Source organism: Ctenopharyngodon idella, chromosome 15 (genome assembly GCF_019924925.1).
Source record: "Ctenopharyngodon idella isolate HZGC_01 chromosome 15, HZGC01, whole genome shotgun sequence".
Taxonomy (NCBI): domain Eukaryota; kingdom Metazoa; phylum Chordata; class Actinopteri; order Cypriniformes; family Xenocyprididae; genus Ctenopharyngodon; species Ctenopharyngodon idella.
This window is the reverse complement of record NC_067234.1, coordinates 38,296,216-38,322,894: the sequence shown is the minus strand read 5'-3', so window position 1 is coordinate 38,322,894 and position 26,679 is coordinate 38,296,216. Positions and strand designations below refer to the sequence as shown.

The following is a 26,679-nucleotide window of genomic DNA, read 5'->3' as shown; positions in this document are numbered from 1 at the left end:
TAATTTGATGAAGTTAAATGAAATTTGCATCAGTACTGATGGCAAATGATTCTCAATGAAGTCATTTGGACCGGCATGAGGGTGTGTAAAGGACACAATGTTAATTTTCGGGCATTCAGGTGTGTGCGAATTACCTGTGGAGGCGTAGGTGTCAAGCCACTGCGACCTCCTGACATGATCTCTTCTGTGATGTCACGACCTCCCTGATTAGGGTCTCTGATCCTGATCTAGAGAGAAGCATTTAGAACACACAACAAAGAATGAGAACATGAGACAGACACAAGTTGACATGCACCACATGGAAAAGACGATATGAACAACAAGAAAACAACAACAACAGCGTGTGATTTAATCCAAGAAGCATTTATCGGTGCTGTAAGAGACAAAATATGCTGCGAATGTCTCTGGCAAACACACAGACACACATGCACAACGTGGAGCACCTTATAAAGAAGAGAATGCACAAGACCCTTGAAAACTTTCACACGGCCTCTTAAAACTCACACAAACTCAAAGCAGTCCGTTTGTCCAACTTATCTATCGCAATGAATTATATATTGGCTCACCAGGTCAACGAGACAAACACCCACACAGACACACAGACATACACACACGCACGCATGAGACAGCACATTCCCTACCTTCCTCCCCTCGGACGGAGAGGTTGAGCTCTGCTAGGCCCGGCTCATCCTGGGGCTGAAGTTTAAACTCAGCCTAACTCAGACACACTAAATGGGGCAGCACATTCACACACAGCCTGGGCCGACGTGGGCCTCAAACTCTCTCTCACGTACAGGAGAGGAGGGAAGGAAAAACAGAGTGAGAGAGAGAGAGAATTTGGCCTTGTGAAACGAGAGCACAGGAATGTGGAACGCCCACCACACTGAACAGAGAGAGAGAGAGAGACGGGGGTGGAGACTGAGAGCCACGTGGAGCTCCAGAACTGAACTCACTGACTTTGCCGTTTTAAATAGTTCAAAACTGACATGAATAATGCCACAAAAGATTCCTATTTCAAATAATTGCAGTTTTTGTTTAATTTTCTACTCAAAGAATCCTGAAAAAAAAAATATATACACAAAAATATGAAGCAGCACAACTGTTTACAACATTGATGATAATAATAAATGTCTCTTGAGCATCAAATCATCAATATATTAAAATGATTTTTGAAGGATCATGTGACATTGAAGACTAGAGTAATGATACTGAAAATTCAGCTTTGATCACAGAAATAAATTACAGTTTATCAAATATTCACATAGAAAACAGCTATTTTAAATTGTAATAATATTTGACTGTTTTATTTTTAATCAAATAAATGCAGTTTTGGTGAACAGAAGAGACTCTTTCAAAAACATTTTAAAAATCTTAATGACCCCAAACTTTTGAATGCAGGGTTTGAAATTAAAATGACAATTTGGCTACTAAATTTTAAAGTTGCAGCGCATTTAGAACTTCATATAAAAATGATATAAAAATATCAGAAATAAACCAGATAATCAGTGTCAAAGCACAGATTTAAATGCGTTTATTATTAAATCTGATTCTTGATCATTGAATGCTGTTCATCTTTACGACAGTTTGTTTGAGGATACCAAAAAATGAAACAGAAATGAAAACAATTCTCACTGACTTATAAAAGAGCATTTAATCCAAATAAAGCTCAATCCAAAATGTTTAATGGAAAATACGTGGACAGACTTTAAAGTTTACTGTCTCACAAAAATCATAATTTTTTTTTTTTGGCTCAAAGCATGTCATGACAAAATTATATCCCAACCTGTAATTTCATGAAGATAAATTTCCCATGTCCTTCGCATAAGTACTGACGGCAAATGTTTCTCAATGAAAGCAACTATATTATATAGTACATTCATTCATATATTATATAATACAACAGTTTGTTGCAGCTCTCTCTCTCTGTCATGCCAACAGTGTCTCTCTCTTTTCTCCGCCTCTTTTCTTCCTTCCACAACTTTCGCTCAGTTTCTATTCCTCAGAAATGTAATCTCACTGACCGACTGAATGTGAGACACGAGAACTCAAAGTCCACTACAGTTTCCCAGCTGTGAGCTCCCAGAGACCCTGATAACAGCAGCAAACACACGCTCAACACATCCCATACTAAACCGCTGATGCTTCACCAGTGTCTTTTGATGGAAATGACCTTTAATCGGCTGTGGAAATATAGTAGTGTATCAGTATGACACAAAACAACGGGACCAATGCATTTCACATACCTGCTAACTCCAAAGTGGTGAAAAAGGTAACATGTTTACAAAGTAAATAGTAGTAGGGGGGTCTGGGGGGATCCTCCCCAATGAGAAAATTCTCGTGATTTTAACATGTAAACTAAGCATTCTGGTGCACTCCCCCAACAAAATAAATTGTAAAAAAAATAAATAAAAATAAATTATAGACACTAGGGCTGGGCATTGACACAAATTTCACAATTGGATTTGATTTTGATTCAGAAGCTTGCGATTTGATTTCGATTTGATTACCTTCATTTCAATAATGATTAATTTGGGGGTTATCAGGTACAGTACATGGCAAATTTCCTCAAAGAAAAAAATATCTCTCAACTAATGCTGTAAACTATACAGGGAACCACAGCTGGTATATCATTATAATATTAAAGGTTAAAATTAATTGATTTGTAAGCTACTTACATATAAATTACACAAAGAAGTTTTTATAATAACATCATAATACATTTTTAATGACAATTATGTTTCTACTCGTTTTTAATATCGGCTAAACATTTAAATGGTGGCCGTCATAAAACGGTTTTATACATTCAGTATTGAAGCACATGTTAATTACATGGATATGCAATGGCCTGTAGTCACAGCGGATATATATCAAAATGCTCCTCTCGAAGTTCATTTTTGTAGCCGACTAACAAGTTTTTTGACATTGAACTTTTCTGAGGTAAATGTTATGGTAAATGTGATATTTTTACAAGCTATTTTATTGGCGCTTTTGCACGGTTGAAACAATCAATTAATGTTACATATGACATGATACGGATTTCAGTAAGTTGTACTGGATCTTTCAACATACCTTCGGTATTCATTCATCCTACATCCATTCATGTTTATTTCGTGTTGTAAAGCGGAAGAGTTGATCGGTTCACGTGCGCTCTGCCTCTGTTTGAACTGAAGCGCTACAGCGATGTGTCTGTCACACCACAGATTTTTTCAGAACGACTGACCGATTCGCGATTTAGATTTTTTTTTTTTTTACTGTTTAACTAGTCAACTTAAAAACTTAACTACAATATGAATTAAGTAACATTCTTTTTATTAACAATTTGGTTAAAAAAAGTTCCATTCCAAGTGCACCACACATGAAGTGATCAACATGGTGTAAATGTAAAACAATTTGTTAAATATCTTTGCAGAAATATGCCTGAAATATGAAGACAAATGTTGTACAAACTTATCTTAAACACATCCTATATACTCAGAAATATAAAATAAGAAAATGCTAAATATTTCTTAGCCAAAAATAATAGCAATAAATAACACCAGTAATAGGCTATTATTAACAGCAAATGCTTTGTAAAAACAGAAAACCACAGCAGCTTTCAGCCTGTCACCATCATGCAAACATGAAATATCAAACAGGTTTACAGGTTTTGTCTGTCCTATTGATTTTATGTTTGGCAGACATGTTTAGGTGTTGCAATTGTGACTAGCGTCTTTTGCAGCGTCTCACCCATGAAATTCTAAAAATACGGCGGTCAAGTTGAAAAAAAAAAAAAAAAAAAAAAAGCTCAACTCGCGTTTAATAACTTTGCCTTTTTTCTCATTCCACTGCCTGTGTCTCATTTTTATAATGCAATAAAGCATTTCTGAATGAACAGCCGCTTAAGAATAGTGATGTGCTCTACGCTCATAGAGCGTCACATGAGAGCGGTTAATCAGGCGCGCCGGCGCCATCAAGAGGTCGGATCATTTTCTTCTCCTAATACGGTTATCATGGCTGTATTGTCAACATATCTAACTGTAACGCTTGCTAACATTTTTATTCAAAAAAAAAAAAAAAAAAAGAAAAAAAAAAAAAAAAGCGATTTCTCGATTTAAAAAAAATAATAAAATCGAGGCAAAACATTAAATTCGAATTAATCGAAAAAAATCGGAAAGATCGCCCAGCCCTACCAGAGAGTGACAAAAAAGATCATGACAGCTCAAGAGACGTTTATGGTCTCAATCCAGTCTATGGGAAAGTAGCCCATTTTTGATTTATTGTGCCTGCAAACTCACCCTGACTAGTTTGCAGGTATGATTTCAAGCTTAATGCACAATGCTGCAGTTTTTGTGGTGATTCTTCTGCTTAGAGTCCCCATGAAATCAAAATGGAGAATTCTTGTTTTTTTAAATTTTTTTATTCAATTTATCTGTGCACATTTTTTTTTAAATTCATGTGCCTCGTAATCATGAATCAGAATAACTTCCCTCCATCTTGCAGCGAGATCTCTTCTCTATTGACAAGGGCGGGGCAACCCGTCACTCACATGAGATCCACCAATAGCAAACCACAACCATCCAATCAATTCCCCATGGACAAAATCAAGCCTCGTCCTACATTTGTTCTTCTTCCAAAAGCCATTTCACTCGGATATACAGCACAATCGGGAAGAAAATATGCTAAAATCTGTCCACTTTTTCAGCAGTCTTGGTTACAGAAGTATTTTTCCCATAGGATTTGTAAAAAGTCTCTGTTAAAGAGTTATGAACCAAACCAACCAGCTACGAGGTGAATCATAACATAACTTAGCATTGCTTATGATTTAAAGAAGCAAACAAACTGTAATGACAGAAAGCACTGCGAGCAATGCAATAAAAAAGTGCTCAAAAAACATAAAATAGTTGATTTAAAAGTATAGAAACAATGTTGCTTAAGTTTACTGCAAAATCAGATGTGTACCAAGTCAAGTTAAATTTATTTCTATATTACTTTCACAATACACATTGTTTCAAAGCATGTTAATGTTTATAATATCTTCATGCTTTAGTCACATTTATCATATTAGTGCTGGGCGATAAATATTGTTTACACTTTGCAATGATACAAGCAATCAGACAGCTGAGTGTACTGTATGCATGTGGATAAAGTTGGATATAATATATATATACAACTTTTTATATAGAGCTGTGCTATAATACATTTTACATAGGCTCATGGGTAATGCAGTTCTTTATCGGCAATTGCACTGTTAAACATGATTTTTAAAAAAAATGAAGACATTGACTGATGACTTCAACAGAAGTTTAAATAAAGCAGAGCTTAAGGTAGATCTGTCTTTACAGTGTGTTAGTATTAAACATCGATTTCCTATGGAGAAAATTAATGGGAATTTATGGAACCCGACTGTTGCCATGAGATGAATCTGGTATCACGGCAACAGAAGTTCTAATTCGGAGGTTCCGTCCTTGACGGGTAATTGTATCACTGTGTTTGAAAACATCTTAACGGCTTCATAAAAACCCAATGCTTTCATTTAGGACATGAGCTCAGAACATCATCAGGTCTGAGAGGGACAAACCAAACCAAAAGCTTTTAAAAATGTATTCAAAACACAAGCAGCAAGCACAGCAGGACTCCACCATGTGTGTTAATGATGAAAACTTCCTCCAAAATTCAGGTGAATCTTTGCAAACAATTTCAAACAGAAAAGATCTTCTTATCAAACTTTGGTTAATGCACATAAATGCCACATAAATGTAAATCACATTGACCCAGAGAGACAGTCATTGCAAAGACTTGATTTAATCACTTTGTGGCAATTAAAGAGGCATGAAATTAACAAATTAATCTGGATAGATGACATACGGCTCACTAAAATGATTGTTAATTTGCAAATAAATTGCTGATAAAAATGTCAAATTAAAAACCTTGACAGCAATATTTTCTGGTACTGCAAGAGATGGAAGTAAAAAATATAAAGAAATCCCAAAACACTGAAGCTGTAGATGTAGAAAGCAAGCTGTCGATTCATGCCTTACCTGCTTACGTTCCCGTCTGGGCGGAGCTTGCTGCTGTTGAGGGGGAGGGGCCTGTTGCTGTTGGGGGGCGGGGTTCATAATAACAGGCGCAGGGGCAACAGGAGGCGTGAACTGGGGCTGAGCAGGGTAATACGCCCCGGCTGGAAGAAACACACAAGAGAAAATGTTACAAATGTCTCAGACTTCATCAAAATGCCTGTGCATGGGTTTATATCAGTTCAGTATTATTGTGATATCACCCAATTTAGATTCACTCATCCTAAACATCACGTAGAAGAGAAAAACTGTGGCTGGCAAAGTGAAGAACACTTTAAAAGTCTCTTAGGTCAGTTGAAGTGAAATCCTCAGAAGTTAACAGCACAAAACACTGAATTATCAGTGATTCGTAACCAGGTAAATGCGTACACACACACACACACACACACCACCCTCCTTTAGCAAACACAATCTGTTACAGCCAAAATTTATATTTGAACTGCACACCCTCAGAAAACAACCACTGCTCTCATCTACATACACGCTGGTGGTTTGTATAGTCGTTTTAATGTCCTTAAAAGCACAGTCCAGCCAAAAATGAAAATTCTGGCATTATATACATACTTTCTTGTCATTCCAACCCTGTGTGATATTAAATACACCAGCTCTTTTCCGCACCACAACAGTTCATAGTGATCGAGACATGGTGTCACGCTTCAAAAATGACCAAAAATCAGGATTAAAGGGGTCATGACATGGATTTTATTATTTTAATATGTTCCTTGAGGTTCATTTTCAACCCTCATTCTGACTCTGTCTGAAATTATCCGTTTTTAAGGCGCGGCTCCTTTAAAGCTTGTCAGTAAACAGGCACTGTTTTGATTGGCTAACATCATTGCATAGGAAACAGTATCAGCACCCACTTACTATTGAAAACTATCCATATAAACCATCATTTACAGACAAAGCATTATTAAGTCGCTTATTTACGGTTTGTGATACAGCTGCTGTCAGATCCAATACAGTCGGTTGCTTCATCTTTCAACAAAAGTTTCTTTGTGAACTCTCCATTACACTGTGCCTCGTTTACAAAACAAAATGCTCCGAACAAACATATAATCCTCTGGAATGCCATTAAAATAAGCCATCCACTTGTCGCTGGGATCTTTCTGAAGTCTGTACAGAGACTCAAACCAGCTGTTAAACTGGACGTGTCAAAGCGAACGTTCTTTCACTCTTCCATTTGTCCTGTTGTCGACAGACTCAAGCGTGTGGAGTATGTCAGAAACTGAACACACATCTGTATACTGTATCAGTGTAGACAGCATTAGTCATTATAACGACTTCAGAAACTGAACGCACATCTGTATACTGTATCAGTGTAGACAGCGTCAGTGATAATGAAACTGAACACACATCTGTATACTGTATCAGTGTAGACAGCGTCAGTCATTATAATGACTTCAGAAACTGAACGCACATCTGTATACTGTATCAGTGTAGACAGCGTCGGTCATTATAATGACTTCAGAAACTGAACGCACATCTGTATACTGTATCAGCGTAGACGGCGTTAGTCATAACGACTTCAGAAACTGAATGCACATCTGTATACTGTATCAGCGTAGACAGCGTCGGTCATTATAATGACTTCAGAAACCGAACGCACATCTGTATACTGTATCAGTGTAGACAGCGTCAGTCATTATAATGACTTCAGAAACTGAACGCACATCTGTATACTGTATCAGTGTAGACAGCGTCGGTCATTATAATGACTTCAGAAACCGAACTCACATCTGTATACTGTATCAGTGTAGACAGCATTAGTCATTATAACGACTTCAGAAACTGAACGCACATCTGTATACTGTATCAGTGTAGACAGCGTCAGTGATAATGAAACTGAACACACATCTGTATACTGTATCAGTGTAGACAGCGTCAGTCATTATAATGACTTCAGAAACTGAACGCACATCTGTATACTGTATCAGCGTAGACGGCGTTAGTCATAACGACTTCAGAAACTGAATGCACATCTGTATACTGTATCAGCGTAGACAGCGTCGGTCATTATAATGACTTCAGAAACCGAACGCACATCTGTATACTGTATCAGTGTAGACAGCGTCGGTCATTATAATGACTTCAGAAACCGAACTCACATCTGTATACTGTATCAGCGTAGACAGCGTCGGTCATTATAATGACTTCAGAAACCGAACGCACATCTGTATACTGTATCAGTGTAGACAGCGTCAGTCATTATAATGACTTCAGAAACTGAACGCACATCTGTATACTGTATCAGCGTAGACAGCGTCAGTGATTATAATGACTTCAGAAACCGAACTCACATCTGTATACTGTATTAGCGTAGACAGCGTCAGTGATTATAATGACTTCTATTTGCTTTTGATGTGACGCTTATATCCAGTGGAGGCAAATGTCAGCCATTACGTGACTGAACGCCAGTGGGCGGGGCTTAAGGTGCAATGATGTATAACCATTTGTCTATGACATATGCAAATGTATGACATCACAGATCCCGCAATATTGAAACAAGCCATTTTTGGAGCGTAATTAAATAAATGCTTTGTTCATAATGAGGAAGACAATTTAATCTCTGAATCTTGCAGGATGTTTTAATAATACAAAGACCTCTTATATGTCAAAAGATCAAGGCAAATTTGATTTCTCATGTCATGACCCCTTTTAAAGTAGTTCATATGATTGCACGCTAACACAATGAATGGTCATAGCATGGAAAAGTGCTAATTATGTACTATTTAATTGAGCATATTTATTCCATTTTAATCTATTGTATATTATATATTATTATTTGTATTAACATATTACCTACTTTAACTACATTAAAAAAAATTAAAAAAATCCGTCTATGCAAGACAAATGCCAAGAGTAGTATTTTTCTATTAAAATTAAATTGAGAGAGATGAAAATCTCCCCAAAACTCCTCTTACCTGGTCATATGGTCACTTTAAAGTGTTCTGATTGGTTGTTTCTTTCTTTAGTCAATCTATGTGTCAAACCCAACCCAACTCGCATTACTGAGGGAGCATTGTTGACCGGAGCGAGCGGAGACTAAATATAGTTAAAACCCACAGAAAGACAGACAGCAGGACCATAACCGAGAGTCTGAGACGGGTGAATAAAAGAAATCACAGTCACGTACCCTCAGAGCTGCTGCTGGACGCTCTGTTGCCCATGCTCCCCTCTCTCAATGTCCGCCTCGATACTTTCACCTCTCTGTGCGTCTACACTGAACTCAACTCCTCCCTTGTCTAACCTGCTTTCCCTGTCTGCATGTGGCGCCGCAGGTCAGTGAGTCCTCTGGGTGTCGTGAGAGACACACTGGAGATGGACGGAGGGCGAGTGTGTACGTGAGAGAGAGATTTGATCCGGTGAACGTGCTGCTGCTGGTGGGGGTTTGACTAAAATAACAACCAGCTCCTACCAGACACATCACTTCCACATCCAGAGAGTGAGTGAGCACTGACAGACTGCTGCTCCACTCAGGGTGTGCTTAGGCACTTTAGGACACTGTTAAAACAACTCTAAACATACATTTAAAAGGTCACTTTTGACATTTCTGACAGCGCCAACCACAGGACGGGAGGCGTCCGATATACATGAGTGATGATGTGAGAATAACTCTATAACCACAGATGAAAGAGGGTGGGAGAGAAATAAATAAATAAATAAAGTACACAAAGAAAGAAAAAAAAAGAAAGTAAATACAGGAATGAAAGAAAGAACAAATAAAATTAAATAAAAGAAATTTAATTGTAAAGGGAAGAAAGAAAGAAAGAAAAAAACTATACATTCATTAAAGAACAAATACTAAATTAATTCATTAATAAAATTAAATAAAAGGAAATTAAATAAATAAAAAAAACAAAGAACATGAAATAGTGAATTATATAATTTTTTTCTTTTAATTTTTATTAAAGAAATTAAATAAAAGCAAATAAATAAATAATAAATAAATAAAACAAATAAAAAAGTAAATAAAGAACATGAAAGAAAGAAACTTAAAAAGAAACTTTAAAAGAAAGAACAAATAATAAATTCATTAAAGTTTAAAAAAAACAATGAACAAGAAAGATGAAAAATGGAACAAGAAAACAAAAAGAACAGTAAATAAAGAAAAAATAAATTCATTAATAAAATTAAATAAAAGCAAATAAACAAAATAAAAAAACAGTAAAGAACATGAAAGAAATGACAAAAAAGAAAGAAGAAACTTAAATACATACATAAAGAAAAAAACAAATTCATTAATAAAATAAAAAATAAAAATAAAGAACAGTAAATAAACTAAGAGAATAAGAAAGAAAGATAGAAATTTAAAGAAACTTAAATACATAAATAACAGAAAGAACAACTAATAAATTCATTAATAAAATTAAAAGAAATAAAGAACAGTAAACAAAAAACATGAAAAAGAAAGAAAGAAATGTGAACAACAGAATAAGAGAATGACAAACAAACAAAAGAAATAAAGAACAAAGGGAGAAACAACTACTGAAAATCTAGCACTGTCAGCCTCTCTCAGATCTTTACAATTAAACAGGATATTTTTTTTTACTGAACCTTTAAGACTTTTATACATAAATGAGCTCTGACTACTGAATAGGTGTTGATGCGTAAATGGGCGATCACTTGTTAATGTGCTCAGGGTTGTGACATCATAACCATGACTATTTCAGAACAATTTGCCAGTTACCACGACAACAACCAGACTTTTTTTGTTTTCAAACTGTTTTCAGTCAACAACAAAATCAGTTCAATATTTAATGGGGAAAATGCCTCTTTTGAATCTCACCAAAACGAATGAAGTTGATTCATAATCGCATAGTGATGATTCCCACCACAAGATGCTGAAAAATTCTTTCCCACTAATAGGAGCGCACACACACACACACACACACACACACACACACACGGAGAGATACATGGATTTACTGCTTCCTCTCTCCGTACATACCGTAATCAGCCGGGCTTGTGCCAGGGTAGAAACCAGGAGAACCGGCCACCTGATACTGCTGAGGGGTCACGTATGAGGGACGGTACTGACAGAGAAACAGAGAGAGGGTTTGTGTTTTACTGCACTGACTCATCAAAAACACACACAGTCACCATTTGAGGTCAGAGTGAGACAATCCCCATTTCAGACCATTTTTCTATCTGCCCAACAACCCTCCCCCCCTTTTTAGTGTTGCACAATTAGGAACGGTACAGACGGTCAGCTGACCGGGACAGAGTTTAAAAAGGGGAGGAGTTGTCAGCAGAATCAATACACTGCAGAGTGTGTGTGTGTGTGTGTGTGTGCGCGTTACACATTTGAGCAAAACGTCCTGTGCAAATAAAAATAGGGATGCTCATAATTAACTGGTTAACCGTTGACTGACAGTAAGAATTTTGACTGAGTAATTCTATCGGTTAAACGGTTTAAAAAGTTATTTGGTTACTATAAAGTAATATAGTTAAAATAGTTTATATTAAAAGTGATATGGTTAAAAAATATGCTACACATATACATTTTTTGAGAGAAAAAAAACAAAACAAATAATATGCATACAAGTCGCATTTTATTATTATATTATTGTAAAATACCGGTAAATAAAGCAAAATGTTTACAAACATTATGATCACTATAAACATTAGCTATAGGCTTTTTTAGTTCCCCTCACTCCACAACAAATCCTTTAAATTTAAAAGGTATTCAGAACAGAACAAGAATGAAAAACAAAAGCTATAAACGTCAAGCCAAAATTAACTCATTTAAAGTGAAACTGAAACAGAAACAGGTGTTGGGCTCATGTAGCCTACCTCTCTCATTGGGTACGAATCCAAACGTTTCCGTACTTGTGATGTTTGTGATATTTGGATGCTAAGCTATTATTTATTATGTAAACTATAGGGTTTGTACTTCACTCGCGTTTTAATATCCACGAAAAACATCATCCTTCACATGTGTAGCATAAAACCACAGGCTCACTGCTCGCGCTGAACGGCACAGATTCTACTACGGACTATTTAAATTGAGCAGCGTAACTTGTTATATGTTTGGTTGACTGCATTATATTTTGATAACGAACAGGCTGCGAACTGATATGTTTGCCTGCATGAACTTGAAAAGTTTCCTTATAACAGTGGAAACAACTTAAAATCCTCTGTCATTTATGGTCATACAGATAAGAGTAAAACATCATTTGAAACTGTAAAGGGTTTACTTTTTTAAAACAAATCATTGTGCTTTTGTAAATTATAGAAAACAAACAGGGTGCGCTTCCTGCTGTCTCGGTTTCCTTTCCGTGAACTTGTTTGTGGAGCACGTCACAAAAATGAACTCGGCGTATACTAAATGTCACACAGTTTTCTCTTTTGTTTTCTTAATCAGGTAATTATTTAAGTGAAATATATTTTGCGTATTTACAGAAGCACTGGAGGTGCGTGATGTGACGATGAATCCTCATGTTCTTCTGTTGTTTATGCTGCTATTTGCGCATGTAAATCTAAAGACCCGGAAAACAGATTTTGTTATTTTAATGGGTCACAGACAGTTATTCGTTCTGATTTAATTTAGTTCTAATTTACCAATCTTGTCAGTTAACAGGTAATGATCATTTAACAAGCTTCGATTTTCAGTTAGGGGAAAAAAATTAATTAACATCCCTAACTAAAACGATATATACATACATACATATATATGTATGTATATATGTGTGTGTATATATTTTCCTTTAGTCAGTAGTACACTAGTTGATGTACTTAAACAACTACATTAGTTAACATGAACTAACAATAAAAAACACTTCTGTCATTTATTATTCATAATGTTATTTTCAACATTACATTTTTAATGAGAATTTATCGTAAAAACAGCTTAGTTAATAATTAAGTTAATAAGTTAATAATTTGATCACTATAAAAAAATATATTATTATGATTATACTATATTTCTCCCTTATATAGTAGTTAGCTACTTTGTGTTAGCTTGTAATATAATTTTTTTTACTATTTTAACTACTTAAATGACAAGCAGTTAGGCAAGTTTCAAAATAGTGTCCCCAACTGCACAATGGGATTTGTGAAATTCATATATTGTAATCATTCTGTTAAAAATGTGCTTTTTCTGTTCATAATTTCTCCTGAAATCCTTCATATTTGTATTGAGTGATGTTACATTATGGATTTACATGTGATTTACCTGGCCAGGTATATAGTAGGCCGTGCCTTGTGAATTTGGGAAGCTGATAGGTTGCTGGGGAATCATCATCATCTGGGAGGGGCCGGGCTGGAACACATGAGGGGGGCGGGCTCCATGCGGGGGAGGGATGGGCCGAGGGGCGGAGCTTGGCTGAACACGCCCAGAATTGGCGGGTAAAGTGGGCCGACTGGTATAGTACGGCTGAAATGAGAGAAAAACAAAGAAAAGCTCGATTATTTAAGAAATAAACACTGCATCAAAATTCTACAGTAATCTAAATCAAAATCTACCAGTCACACATAACACTACTTGTGGACACACAACTAATCACAATTCAAATTAGGACATTATTAAAAAAATAAGTATGTGCCGCAGTAGATAAAATGTTATTGATATCTTTAAAGTTTTGTCCGCAATGATAAAAACTAGTCAGGTTGAAAATCTGGACAATTCAGGTTATGCAATCACTAATTTATTAATACATAGATATTGCAAAAAATGGTCTTCTCAGTCCCATTTAACCTAAATAAGTGTTATTTTTTTATGATAATAGTTGAATATGCTGTTTAATTTGGAAACTTCATATTACGAAAGTAAGATGGGTTTTGAACAGCATTTTACACTGATTTTAAAGGGAAGAAAAATATGTAAGCATTACCTGCAGTGACCTGAATCCTCCCTTCAGCAGCACCACACACACACACACACACGCAGCAGAAGAGTGAGAGAGAGAGAGAGATGGAGAGTGTGTGTTACCCACCGGCACAGAGAGTTAAAGGAACAGAGCAGCATGCAAACAAACTAAGCATTTTAGCAGTGTTGAGATGACACAACAAAGGCCAGAAACATACTCTAAACAAGTACACAAGCGGCACAAACGCAGACGCTCGCCAGCAACGTGCTCTTCAGTTACTGTCGTGGTAATAAACCTCAGTACTCGAAAGGCTGATAGAGTTTCTTTCAAATGTCTGTCATTAAACCAGATTTGTTAATCAGGTAGCTAGATACAAACATGACTGCAGTTTAACTAACTTGATAAGCAAGTTAGTTAAAGATTCTTGTTGAACTGCCAAGATTCTTGTTGTCAGTGCAACATTTCTAATTTTCATTTAGTTTAGGTTGAGGTACTAAAACTTAAATAAAAATTAATAAAAACTACAGTCATATTAAAAAAAAAAAAAACAAAAAAAAAAAACACAAAGCTAATAAAAATGACAAACAAAATTACTAAAACTTTTAAATTACTAAAAATTACAAAAACAGAACCTATAAAATTAAAACTAATTCAAAATATTAATAAATACCTAAACAAAAAAAATTAATAAAAATATTAAAAAAACATAAAAAAAAATAATAAAATGACAAAAATACAGTTACTAAAACTTGCACTAAAATGAAAATGAAAACAGAAAGTATAGAAATGAAAAATTATCCAAAAAAATAAATACTAAAACTACAGTCATATAAAAAAACAAATAAACATGACAAAAATGCTAAAACTTACACTAACAATTCAAATGAAAACAGAAAATATAAAATTAAAACCAATTCAAAATATTAATAAATACTAAAACTTAAAAATTAATAAACTAAAATCTAATAAAAATGGCAAATATACACAAGTACTAAAATTTACACTAAAATAAAAATTAAAATATAAAACATAAAAATTGAAACTAATTCAAAATATTAAATGCTAAAACTTAAAGAGAACCAAAAATAAATAAATAAATAAAAAACACACAATAAAAGTACTAAAACTTACACTAAAAATAAAATGAAAACAGAAAATATAAAAATTAAAACTAATTAAAGCAAAATATTATTAAAAGCTATAACACACACTTCAGAATACCATGCAGAATTCATTCCATGTGACACTGATGTTTCAGGTCTTGTTCAATGTATGTGTGTGTGTGTGTGTGTGTGTGTTTGTGTTAGTACCTGTTGTGGTAAAGCTCTAGGACCTGAGGCAAACTAGAAAGAGAAAGCCACACACACAAGTCAAAGGTCAAGAAACTGAAGCAACACCAGCCACAAAAGCAGAGAAGAGACCTCACTTTCCCAGAAGCACCTCAGTCGCACGAATCTCACACACAATGAGAGGTCAGGAGGATGCAGGGCTACCTTTGAGCTCAACTGCAAATGTTTGTGTGATATTAACTAGCTACTAATTCCTCTGATGTGTCCAAACATGTCAGGTTAGTTATTCAGCAAGTTTTTTTTCAACAATTCACCACCTTGGAATTATAAGGTTCTATCTGCATTCTGAGCAGTTTTGAGATACTGAGCTTCAAAGTTTTTGCATTTCATACTCTTTTGTGAATAGAACCTTTTTGTTTTCTAAAAAAAGGCACAAAATATACACAACTTAAGAAAACATCACAATGTAAATAAGTTAACACAGAATAAGAAAATGTGAATAATTCAATTTTGACAAAAAAAATTTAGACAGAACCTTATAATTCCAAGGTGACGAATTGTTTAGACAAAACTCCCATGAATCTCAAAAAGTTTCTGTACGGATCCTCCACTGAGCAAAAATCCCTTTCAAAATCTCCAAGATTCACAATACTGAAGACAGATTAATATATATACAAAACGTAAACTTATTTCATTTCAGTTATCTGTTAAGGCGACATTTCTAATTTTCATTTAGTTTAAATCGAAGTACTAAAACTCAAAACTTAAAACTCTAAAAATCAATAAAACAAACTAAATATTTATATTTATAAAAGAACAAAAACTAATAAAAATGACAAAAATACAACAAAATTACTAAGACTCAAACAAAAAATATATAAAAATTAAAACTAATTCAAAATATTGATAATGATGCCAACAAACACTGAACACTATTTTTATGATAAAACTCAAGATTGAAAAACTCTCTGAAATGTAGGACTGCCCTGACTAAAGTTTTTTCTAGTCGACTAGTAGTCATCCATTTAAGCCATTAGTCCACTAATCGCATGTTTATATTAATGTAATTATTTAAATATATACTGATGAGAATACTAAACCATAATGAGGATTTAATATATATAGGTGTAATATATGCCTATTCCACATAATAAAGCTTGCCGCAAAGTAGACATTTCAAGCTTTCTATAGATATATTTCTTATGTCTACACTAAGTTTCGGTTCATTTTTGTGTCGTACTCCAGAAAGAAGTTCACGGAGAAGGAGACGGCAGAAAGCGAATCTTGTTTGTTTTGTTTATTTTACAAAAGCACAATGTTTTGTTGTTATTGTGAGTGCACACAAATAAAAGACCCTTTACAGTTTTGAAAGATGTATTAATCTTATCTGTATGGCCAAAAATGATGAGTATTAAGTTGTTTCTGCTGTTATCAGGAAAAATGAAAGTGATCGCACCGGCGCCTCCATGCAGTAATCGCGCTATACTTCAGCTTCCACACTCCGCACAAACACTTGGATATGCGCCTAATAATAGTGCACATTTATCTAGGTTAACGTTAGAGTGAGCGGCCAAGTTACTTACGCTTCAAATGATAAGCCATATTTGACATAGATGGATGATAGTTGGATGATAGATTTCCTGCCTGACATACTAATAAAACTTTGGTCGAGTAAGCCTTTTCTCGTCGACTAACGTTTAGTCAACTATTAGGGGGCAGCCCTAATGAAATGCCAATGGAGAAAAATTACTTCCTGAATCAAGAACCCAGTAGTCCATCTGACCAAACCCACAGTGGGGAGTATTTGGGGTGTCGTACCTGTCGGGGTTGGGCTGCCGGGTTCATCTGTGGCGGAGGGGTTCCGAACACAACCGGGGGAGGACCAGGATAACTGGGCTAAAGAGACACATGCAAAACATGAGCAGGACTTGACGCCCCAAGGTGCTCCAAAGTGGAAAGATTTAGGAGAGCATTAAAAACTAAGAGTGCAATGAAAATTTAGGTGTTTTTACTTAAGGACACATTTACAACCAAAATGATTTATTAGAATACAAAAAACACACTATGTTTTTAATCATTTCTGCTTCAAAATGTATTTAATAATTATGTAACTATTTACAGGCCTACTTTTAACTTTCCCTTGTGATTCCCTGGACTTCAACCTGAAAACCCCTGAGAAAGATCACAATAAATATAAAGAGTGGTGTGTTTTACCTGGGACAGGCCCGGTGAGGGTGCAGGAAGAGGGGCGGAGGGGTGGGGAGGGGCGGAGGGAGGTCCTGACAGAGGCTGAGGTGCCTTATTCATTTCACCCGGAGCATCTGCATGGAGACGCAGCACCTACTGACAAAACCTGAATGACAGAGAGAAAAAGAGATTCGACTGAGCCACAGTCACTTCAAAATCAAATTATTATTCAGGCATTAATTAGGGCTTCAATTCAATTAGCGATTATAATGTCTGACTGTAAATGAGTCACACTGATTCAGCAGACATGTTAAAGCTGAAGCGTATGATTTTGTACGCATCAACACTAGCAACACTGGCTCTTCCAATATGGCGAGTTTGGTGTGGGATTATCCGATCAACGGCTGATGGGAAGAGTGTTTGGAATGCCGGATTGGAACCTGTCATTACTGTTGCAGTTCTGTTTGGTGATGCCAGTGGTGCAGTAATAACAAGCTTCACCTTTAACATGGGAGATCCAGACCTGAACACCGCAGTAAAGAATAAAAATAACAGCTGTGCATCTTCAAACACTGCAGCACGGGTCACGTTTTCACCGCAGGGTCTCTCAGGAGACAAACACACTCCTGCTCGAAGACAGCCTTGCATCAAAAGTCCCTTAAAACAGGCCTCTTGACTATAAAACCCTTGAAAATTGCCGAAAAATCACACACTTCACCTTTAAAAGTTTATTGTTGTAAAAAACGGTACTAGGCTGAACAATTTGGGAAGAAAAATCTATCTGCGATTTTTTAAAAAAGAGCTTGAGGTTTACTGTGCTTGTAGCTTCGCAATTTGGCTAATTATTAGAGATGCACTGATAATAAATTTCTCCGCCAATACTGATAGTCGATTATTCAGAATGATATCTGCTGATACCGATAAATTGATATTCTTAAGGGAAAAATATCTTTCCCAACTAATGCTGTACAATTACATAAGAAATTATTAATTTTGGTAAGTTGTACTGTATCTTTCAACATACATTCTGATGTTCATGCATGTTTTTTTTTCATGCTATAACTTGTATTAAAGTGGAAGAGTGATCTGTTGCGCCATTTATTGTTTGAATTTCCTTGAAAGCAGAGATTTTGTTTCTAATCAGAAATAAAGCTTTTTTTGATATTTTCTAAATGTTAATAAAAAAACTATTGCGAAATGACGCCGTTTCCATTAACTGGTGTTATACAACTAATTTTTTCCTCTCGTCAAGTCATTCCAAAAATCATGGCAACAGATGTTCTCAGGTTTAAGTTTATTACAGTCAACGCACTAGCCATTATTTTTAATCGAAGAAGACATGTTATCCAGGCATTAATGGCAAGGTAAGCCCCTTATACTCAAGAGCGGCCACGTATGAGGTGTTTCTAGGTGTTGCGATATATGGGAGTTTTTGCGAAATTGACGTGTTTCCATTGGGCATGTTTTCAATTTGCGCAATTTGAAGTGTAATGGAAACGCAGCTATTGTCGCATTAACTTCGATAGCCCTAAATAAACAGTTGAGTATTTAAAGGCACACTATGTAAATTTTTGCTGCTAGAGGTCACAGCCGATGAAAAAGAATCGTGACGTGACTCGGGCAGAAATCACGTACATAGATGAGATTAACAAAGTTATTGTAGTATGTCGTTATTTTTGTTTTGTTTTTGCACACAAAAAGTACTCTCGTCACTTCATAAAATTAAGGTTGAACCACTCCAGTCATGTCGACTGTTTTAACAATGTCTTTAGTACCTTTCTGGACCTTGAAAGTCATTGTTAAAACAGTCGACGTGACTGAAGTGGTTCAACCTTCATTTTGTGAAGCGATGAGAATACTTTTTGACCTATTGCGGTCTATGGACAAGTCATATACCTCTCTGATTTCATCAAAAATATCTTAATTTGTGTTGTGAAGATGAACGAAGGTCTTATGGGTGTGGAACAACATGAGGGTGAGTAATTAAAAATAAAAAATTTTCATTTTTGTGCGAACCCTTTAATTTCTTCATTTTCAAATGTTAAACCATCAAGCTTTTATTTTAACAGACAACTAATATATTGTAAAATATAATAAGAATGAATTATTTGGTGCTTCTTCAAAAGTACTAAAATTGGAGCTTCAGAATTGGTACTTGTGAATCTCATCTGTAGCTTGTTCAGGTTTTGGTGACCCGTGAATGAAGAGTCGTGCTTTATGACGGCTCAACTTCCAGCTGCACCTTCAATTACTGCAGCACACATTTATTATTTGGCTTTGTGCATTTGACATGTGGCTGCTTTTGTGAATGAATCAGGACTGCGGCAAGAGACGAGCTGAAGACTCAAACTAGTTTATATGGAGGGGTTACAAGCGCACGGCTATCTTTACAAGAGCCAAATATAGAGGCAAGCCTTCACAACTCACACACACACACACAGACATACTGTACTGGACATGAGGATACAGTAGACCTGACGCTTCTCACACATGCACACAGATATGGAGTTCAGCAGTGACATTATATAACACTTAAATACATCTTGCGTAAAAGCCGAGTTCAAAAGGTTTTGAGGCCACAAATCAAAGAGAATTAAAATGACTAGGCACAAGTTCTGACTTAACGTTTCTGCTATTAAATCATTAACATTTAAGATGATTCGGTGTATTTCTTTATAAATAAAATCCCTTTCTGTATGAAACTCAGTAGGGGTGTAACAGTTCTTGGTAAAAAGAAAATGAAAAAAAAAAAAAAAAAAAATCAAACCGTACCGTTCTCCACACATGGTTTGGCACGCACTTGCACCGCGGTTAATCTGACAACGCATATATTATGGCTAAAAAAAACAATGCGTAAAACATAGTGAGTTCCTCTAACGATGGATACACTTCACGTATACATTTCATGAGAGTAGCTGTCCAATCAACTGTTAGTATGTTAATCTGTTGCTGACATCACGTGTTGGTGTGTTGCAGTTGGTAAGAGAAGGAGATGCGCCGCTGATAGAGCCGCTGTCCGCATCATATAAATCTCCTGTCTGAGAACATTCTGGCTTCCAAGTACGTTAAAACAGCAATGGTAAAAAAAAAAAAAAAAAAAAAAAAAATGTTGACAAAACAGTCAATCTTTGTACGATGCGAGTGCCGTATGTTCTAATATGACAAGTCATTTATGCCGTCATCACCCGGTGTTGATAGCGCGCGACTGCAGGTGAGACCGAAACAGCTTTCAGTGATTAAACAGACACTCAGTGCTAATTCAGACAGGCACAAAACAATAATGAAAGCGCCGGGCAGGGAACGACAATAAGAACTGAAACACCTTTGAGAACGAGGCAAGTTAATCATTTAAGCGCAAGAAGACACGAAAGAGAACTCATGTGCTGTGTGAGAAGTCGTGTGCGCACACATCCGAAGCACGCACACAGAAAGCCGCATCTCAGACAGCACGTGAGTTCTGAATTGAGTTCGCTTTTAAGTCTTTTAGCCCTTGAAAGAACAAATTCACACAAAAATTGTCAACATGCCCGTCTTGGCAAGTCCTATCTAAGCAAACACAGTAGGTGAACGTAAACAGTCGAGAAAGACAATGCATGTGTACACTATCAGTATATTGGATCTGTGCATGCGTTCTTAAAGTGACAGCAGCCTAATATTCCTGCTACCAAAACACAGGCTTTACTCCCTTCAAACTTATATTTTGTCACTGTTTCCTTACATCATTGTTGAATATATAATTACATATAATATATAATTATATCATTTCTGTAAGCTCGTGTATGTTTTTAGTTAAAGTTGTTAAGTTATAAAGCAATATCTCATGTAGGGTTTTCCTTTTCGTTTCATATAATGACCACTAGGAGGTGTTCTAGGCACACATTTTCCTTGATTGGTTTTCCCTGAAGAGAAACGCGTTCAGTTGAAAACGAAAGTAAAAGAGTGACATGCTCGTTGCATCTTGCCGTGAAATGAGAGTTCCGTGTCTTTATTAAAATCAACACATTAATGATTTATCACTCTGCTTTTTCAGGAGACAACCGTATGAAAATGTCCGCTCTGAGGGTGTGGAAGAGCCTGTGTTCGTGCAGGTGAACTAGAGACCGTCACGAATCGGTCGCGTGTTTCCATAGACTTGAGGAACGAATGCTGATGTAACGCTGCTGTGTGTCGTACCTGTCCATAACTAGTCTAAAAAACACTGCGTGTCCCGCTGTTTGTGCAGGCAGTGCGGCACTTCTGTTTTGCTGTTCACAGTATCTGGAGTGACTGTAGTGACCCGGTTGCTCACATAAACAGCCGGTACTCTCACCCGTCCTTTTCCGTTGATTCACTCGCTCTCTCGTGCACATAGTTTTATATATTTAGATAAAAATAACAATGTAGCACGACGTTATTACACTGCTCAATGAGACAGCGACAGCATTTGTCCGCCCCCCTCTCCCCGGCTCCGTTTGGAGGTATCGAATTTTCGTACCGAATGACAAGACACTTTTCGATACTCGATAGTATCGAGGCAATTCGGTCGGTACCTAAAGAGTATCGAATTTGATACCCAGCCCTAGTGTTATTAAAGGGTTAGTTCACCCAAAAATGAAAATTCTGTCATTAATTACTCTCCCTCATGCCGTTCCACACCGGTAAGACTTTCGTTCAACTTCGGAACACAAATTAAGATATTTTTGATGAAATCCGAGGGTATCTGATCCACAGATAGGCACCAATGTCATTGCAGCTTTTGACATCCAGAAAGGTAGTTAAAAGCATGGTTAAAATAGTCAGTCACTACAGTGGTTCAACCTCAATATTATGATGCGACAAGAATATTTTTGTGCGCAAAAACAAAACAAAAATAACGACTTTATTTAACACATTGAACCGTTGTCATACGTAGTGAACTCAGTGCAGACTTCTTTGTTTACGTCCGAATGCCGGCTCATTATTGGCCGGATCCTGCGTCAGTTTTTTTCAGTTGTTTCTGCGCACAAAATGTATTCTCATCACTTCATAACATTAAGGTTGAACCACTGTAGTCACTTTGACTATTTTAACAATGTTTTCAACTACCTTTCTGGACGTCAAAAGGTGCAATGACGTTGCTGCCTATGTGTGGATCAGAAACCCTCGGATTTTATCAAAAATATCTTAATTTGTGTTCTGAAGATGAATGAAGGTCTTACGGGTGTGGAACGACATGAGGGTGAGTAATTAATGACATTTTCATTTTTGGGTGAACTAACCCTTTAAATGTTAATCAAACAACAAAAGACAAATAAATCACTCACTGCTCTTGACAGAATATCTTATCTAACTTTAAAGGCAGGAACACACCAAGCCGACGCCAACGAACTAGTGGCGATGAAAGCAGACTGCGGGGTTGGCTCACGTCGGCAGCGTCTGGGTCCAAAGTTGCCCTGACACACCAAACCAACGCTCGACAGCCGACAGCCAAGTAGCACGTCCGTTCTGCATCTGCGTAAGATAAAATGCCTTTCCGTACCAGCAGGTGGCAGTAGCTGAACAGCCAATCAGAATGATCAGATGGCCCGACGGACCGACGAGCTCCGATACTGATTCAACATGTTGAATCGGCCGAAAAAAGCCGACGACGGTGCAGAACACACTGAGAAAACTTAGTCGGCCGACGAACAAAAACTGCCCGACGGCCGGCCGTCGGCTTCGTGTGTTCCTGCCTTAATAAGGATTCGTCTTTATTTAATTTATACAGTGAAAATTATATGCAGTGTTATTTTACATTTGATTACTTTAATTTATCTACCTGAAAAACCTGAAAAGCACTGTTTATTTAACTTTTATCCTTGCTCTATTCTATTTATTTGTGCTGTTGCTTGTAGTAATTACTTTTTCTTATTTACTTTATTTTTATTTGACAGTAGTCTTTTTTGCTGAACCGTACCGAAACCGGAATTTAATACTAATACTCAGTGCATGTTATTACTAAGAAAGAAAAAGGTTTGTCTTTTCAGTAATTGTCAGTATTTGCGATATATAACAAATCTCGACTATATTGTTCATGACTGTGGTTGCTGAATATCCACTTCCACTAACCATTCAGAAACACCCAGTTTCTTTCTAAAAGTTGTAACTTCTTCCTGAGTCTCTCCATCAGTGTCGACTCCGGTTTGAACAATGTAAGGCTGAACACCGTTACTGACAATCCTCATTTTGGCTGCGTGAGATTCTCCAGCTTTGTTGTTGTTGAGCAACTGAAGTGTGAGCTGTTAAAGCTCCGCCCTCTTCTGGAGCAGCAGCTCATTTGCATTTAAAGGGACACACAAAAACGGCGTGTTTTTGCTCACATCCAAATAGGGGCAAATTTGACAAGCTATAATAAATGATCTGTGGGGTATTTTGAGCTGAAACTTCACAGACACATTCTGGGGACAGTCCTAGTTCCTGCTGTAACTACATAATTAAAGTCAGTATCAAACAGAAGTTTTGCTCGTCTTTTCTTCCCTATTGTGACGTACATCTGGCTCCTGGAACAAGTTCTTTCGTGATTGGACGGTTGTGGTTTGCTATTGGTTGATCTCATGTGAGTGACAGGTTGCCCCGCCTTTGTCATCAGAGAAGAGATGCTGCAAGAGGGTAGGGGAAGTTATTCTGATTCAAGATTACGAGGAACATGAATTTAAAACAATAATGATGTGCACCGATGAATAAACACTGCAATATTCCATAAAAAATAAGAATGATCAATTTTGATTTCATGGTGACTTTAAAGGCGCAAAAAGCATTTTTCTCCATTTAAAGTATTTTCTAGCAAGCAACACAAAACATTTCATTATATTACACAGATGTTTTTCTACCGTCTGCTTCATGACGTCACAGCTCAGGATGACGTGGCATTCGTGTTTTGATTGGCTCAAAAAACTGAGCATCAGCTGGCACAAGCAAAGCCGGCAGTATTTACACCAATATAATGTCTATCACAAGCAATCCTCCACTTAACCACAACAAACATCATCAAACCGCAGTGACAGACCTCAGAACATCATCAGGTCAGGCTGAAGCATTAATGAAACAAACATTCACATGTGCAGAAACTCCCACAAACACACTCGCTCCCTCTGCCTGTCTTTCCTATGAGAGTTTCAAGACGACACACTCATACGAGACCTTTGAAACGTGTTGCTATTGGATACAGAACTGCAGTGTGAGACGGCTTCAGTAATGCGACAGTCATGCACGAGTGACTAACGCTTCACACACTCGATCTGCGGCTCTTTTACCATGAACTTTGACCCAGAAGCTCGACGCCAGCCAGTGCGAGAGAAATCCAACATCACGTCATATAAATCAAAAGACATATGAGCTCATTTTTAAAAGAGAAACTACACACTCAAGCTGTTAAAAACAGATAATAAGAGCACAAATGAACTGGTATCGGTCTCATCGACGTCTTTCAAACACATTTGGCTTCATTAAAATATCATTTAAACGCATTCTTACACTAATTAGAAGAAACACAAATGATTTATTGAGTGAGAATAGCTTACTATACAGTACAATTTCAAGTGACTAAATGCATTTTATTACATGGTAATACCATAGTACATGCATGCAAACATTATAATACCATGGTACTTTGATTACAAACCATGTAACTTCATATTATCATGGTGTTTTTAAAATGGTTTTAAGCACTTGGTACTACAGTATTACCATATTTTTTGGACATATAAACCATGGTAATATCATGATTTGTGGGGCTTATACCATTGTACTAACATGCAAGTATCTTCTAAATCCAATTATATGCAAATTTCATTACCATGGTCCTGGCACTGTACTTGCATCCCATTGTTTTACCATGTTACATGTCCAAAATACAAGAAAATATCATGTTCCTATAATATATACCATGCAATGATTGACATATTCATGTACCATGGTGCTACCGCAAGTTAAATGAAAGGATTACAGAAAATACTGTGGCAGTACCATGGTAAAGTGATTTAATTTACCATGGTATTTACATGGTACTCTCAGCAAAACATGGTACATGTCAAAAAACATTTTTATATTATAATGCCTCAACCAAAAACACCAATATATCATGGTGTTGTTGGATAACCATATTCATGACGTGTATCATGGTATCTCCAATGAATGTCAAATAACTGCGATGATCCAAAACGCACTGCTTTACCAGGGAACATGTTAAAACATGGTATTAACGCGCTTCAGCGAAACCCAAGCAGTTCACAAGACACCTGTCACCACACATACACACATATATCAGCACTATTGATCACTTCTCAGGGCCAGACTGAGTAACTTACTGCGTAGTTGCACGCGTAACGCACGAACACATCAACTGAACACACACACGCGAGCGCGCATTCATATAAAATCGCTCATTTGACACACAAACAGCAGACGACTCTTTACCGTTTCTCTTTTTCTCTCTCTCGGTTGTGTCTCACTGTCCGGTAACGCGAGACATGCAGCGCGTCGCCATGTTCGCTCGCGCGTGCGCCTGCCGGGACAAAGCACGTGGGTCGCGCGCGCAAGCGCAGGCGCAGTCACGCGCTCCAGCACGCATGCACCGGTGTATCATCATGATTCAACACTTCACTGCCACAACAACTTAATTACAGTGGATTCTGTTCAATTACACTCAATTAAACCATAAAGTAATGACAAGGAGACACAACTAAACACTTTATATAAGTACATTAACGCACGCGGAAAATGTTGTTGCGTAATCTCATGAATAATTACGTGACTTCGCGTAATTATGAATAACTATGGGCGGGGCTCAAACACCTTTGACGTTAAAAACGGGCATTCACAAACCATTAATCAAAGCCGGATGAAAATAGAGGAAATAATAATAATAATAATATAAAATTAAATATACAGGCTTTATATATAATTTTATATATAAAATTAAATATATAGGTGTTTCTTTGGATGTTGTAGGGGTTAGACACCCTAAAAACAAAGCAAATGTTTACTATATTTACACCAAATTGCATTTCAGACATCATGTGCTTCTCATGACATACTGACAGATGTCATTACTGCAGTGTTTAGGTTACTGACAAACGAACACAGTCTGAATTCATGACCATGACCAAGTCAACACACACACTTGGCCTCGGCCTCATATTAGGACAGTTAGTCTAATCTGTAAAATGTAGGTCAGTGAAATATTAATCTGTGTTCCAAACCGGGAGCAGAGATGTTAAACCGAGTTGTATCATCGATTAATGTCATAAGAAATCAAACCAGACTATTAACAGGCCAAAGCACCTGTTTGGAGAGCTGTAATTTGCAGCTGGACTTATCTTAATGGAAACATGATGCCGGTTT

The 26,679-nt window shown here is 36.7% G+C and overlaps 1 protein-coding gene across 6 annotated transcripts in view; it reads right to left on the bottom strand.

Annotated features, from left to right (window-relative positions):
- Positions 1-26,679, bottom strand: part of LOC127495078 (eukaryotic translation initiation factor 4 gamma 1-like) — a 49,815-nt gene that overhangs the window by 22,433 nt on the left and 703 nt on the right. The window contains exons 1-9 of one of the 6 annotated variants that reach the window (XM_051861488.1): positions 25,753-25,896; positions 17,368-17,506; positions 16,972-17,049; positions 15,175-15,207; positions 13,889-13,909; positions 13,231-13,431; positions 11,005-11,089; positions 6,018-6,157; positions 135-227 (exon numbers count right to left, since the gene is read on the bottom strand). In XM_051861488.1, the coding sequence (XP_051717448.1) occupies positions 135-227; positions 6,018-6,157; positions 11,005-11,089; positions 13,231-13,431; positions 13,889-13,909; positions 15,175-15,207; positions 16,972-17,049; positions 17,368-17,460 (744 nt within the window). In that variant the 5' untranslated portion in view covers positions 17,461-17,506; positions 25,753-25,896. Of the gene's footprint in view, positions 1-134; positions 228-641; positions 871-1,783; positions 1,965-6,017; positions 6,158-11,004; positions 11,090-13,230; positions 13,432-13,888; positions 13,910-15,174; positions 15,208-16,971; positions 17,050-17,367; positions 17,507-25,752; positions 25,897-26,679 lie in introns of those variants that run through there. The other 5 variants (XM_051861487.1, XM_051861489.1, XM_051861490.1 and 2 more) reach the window with 5 other exon arrangements.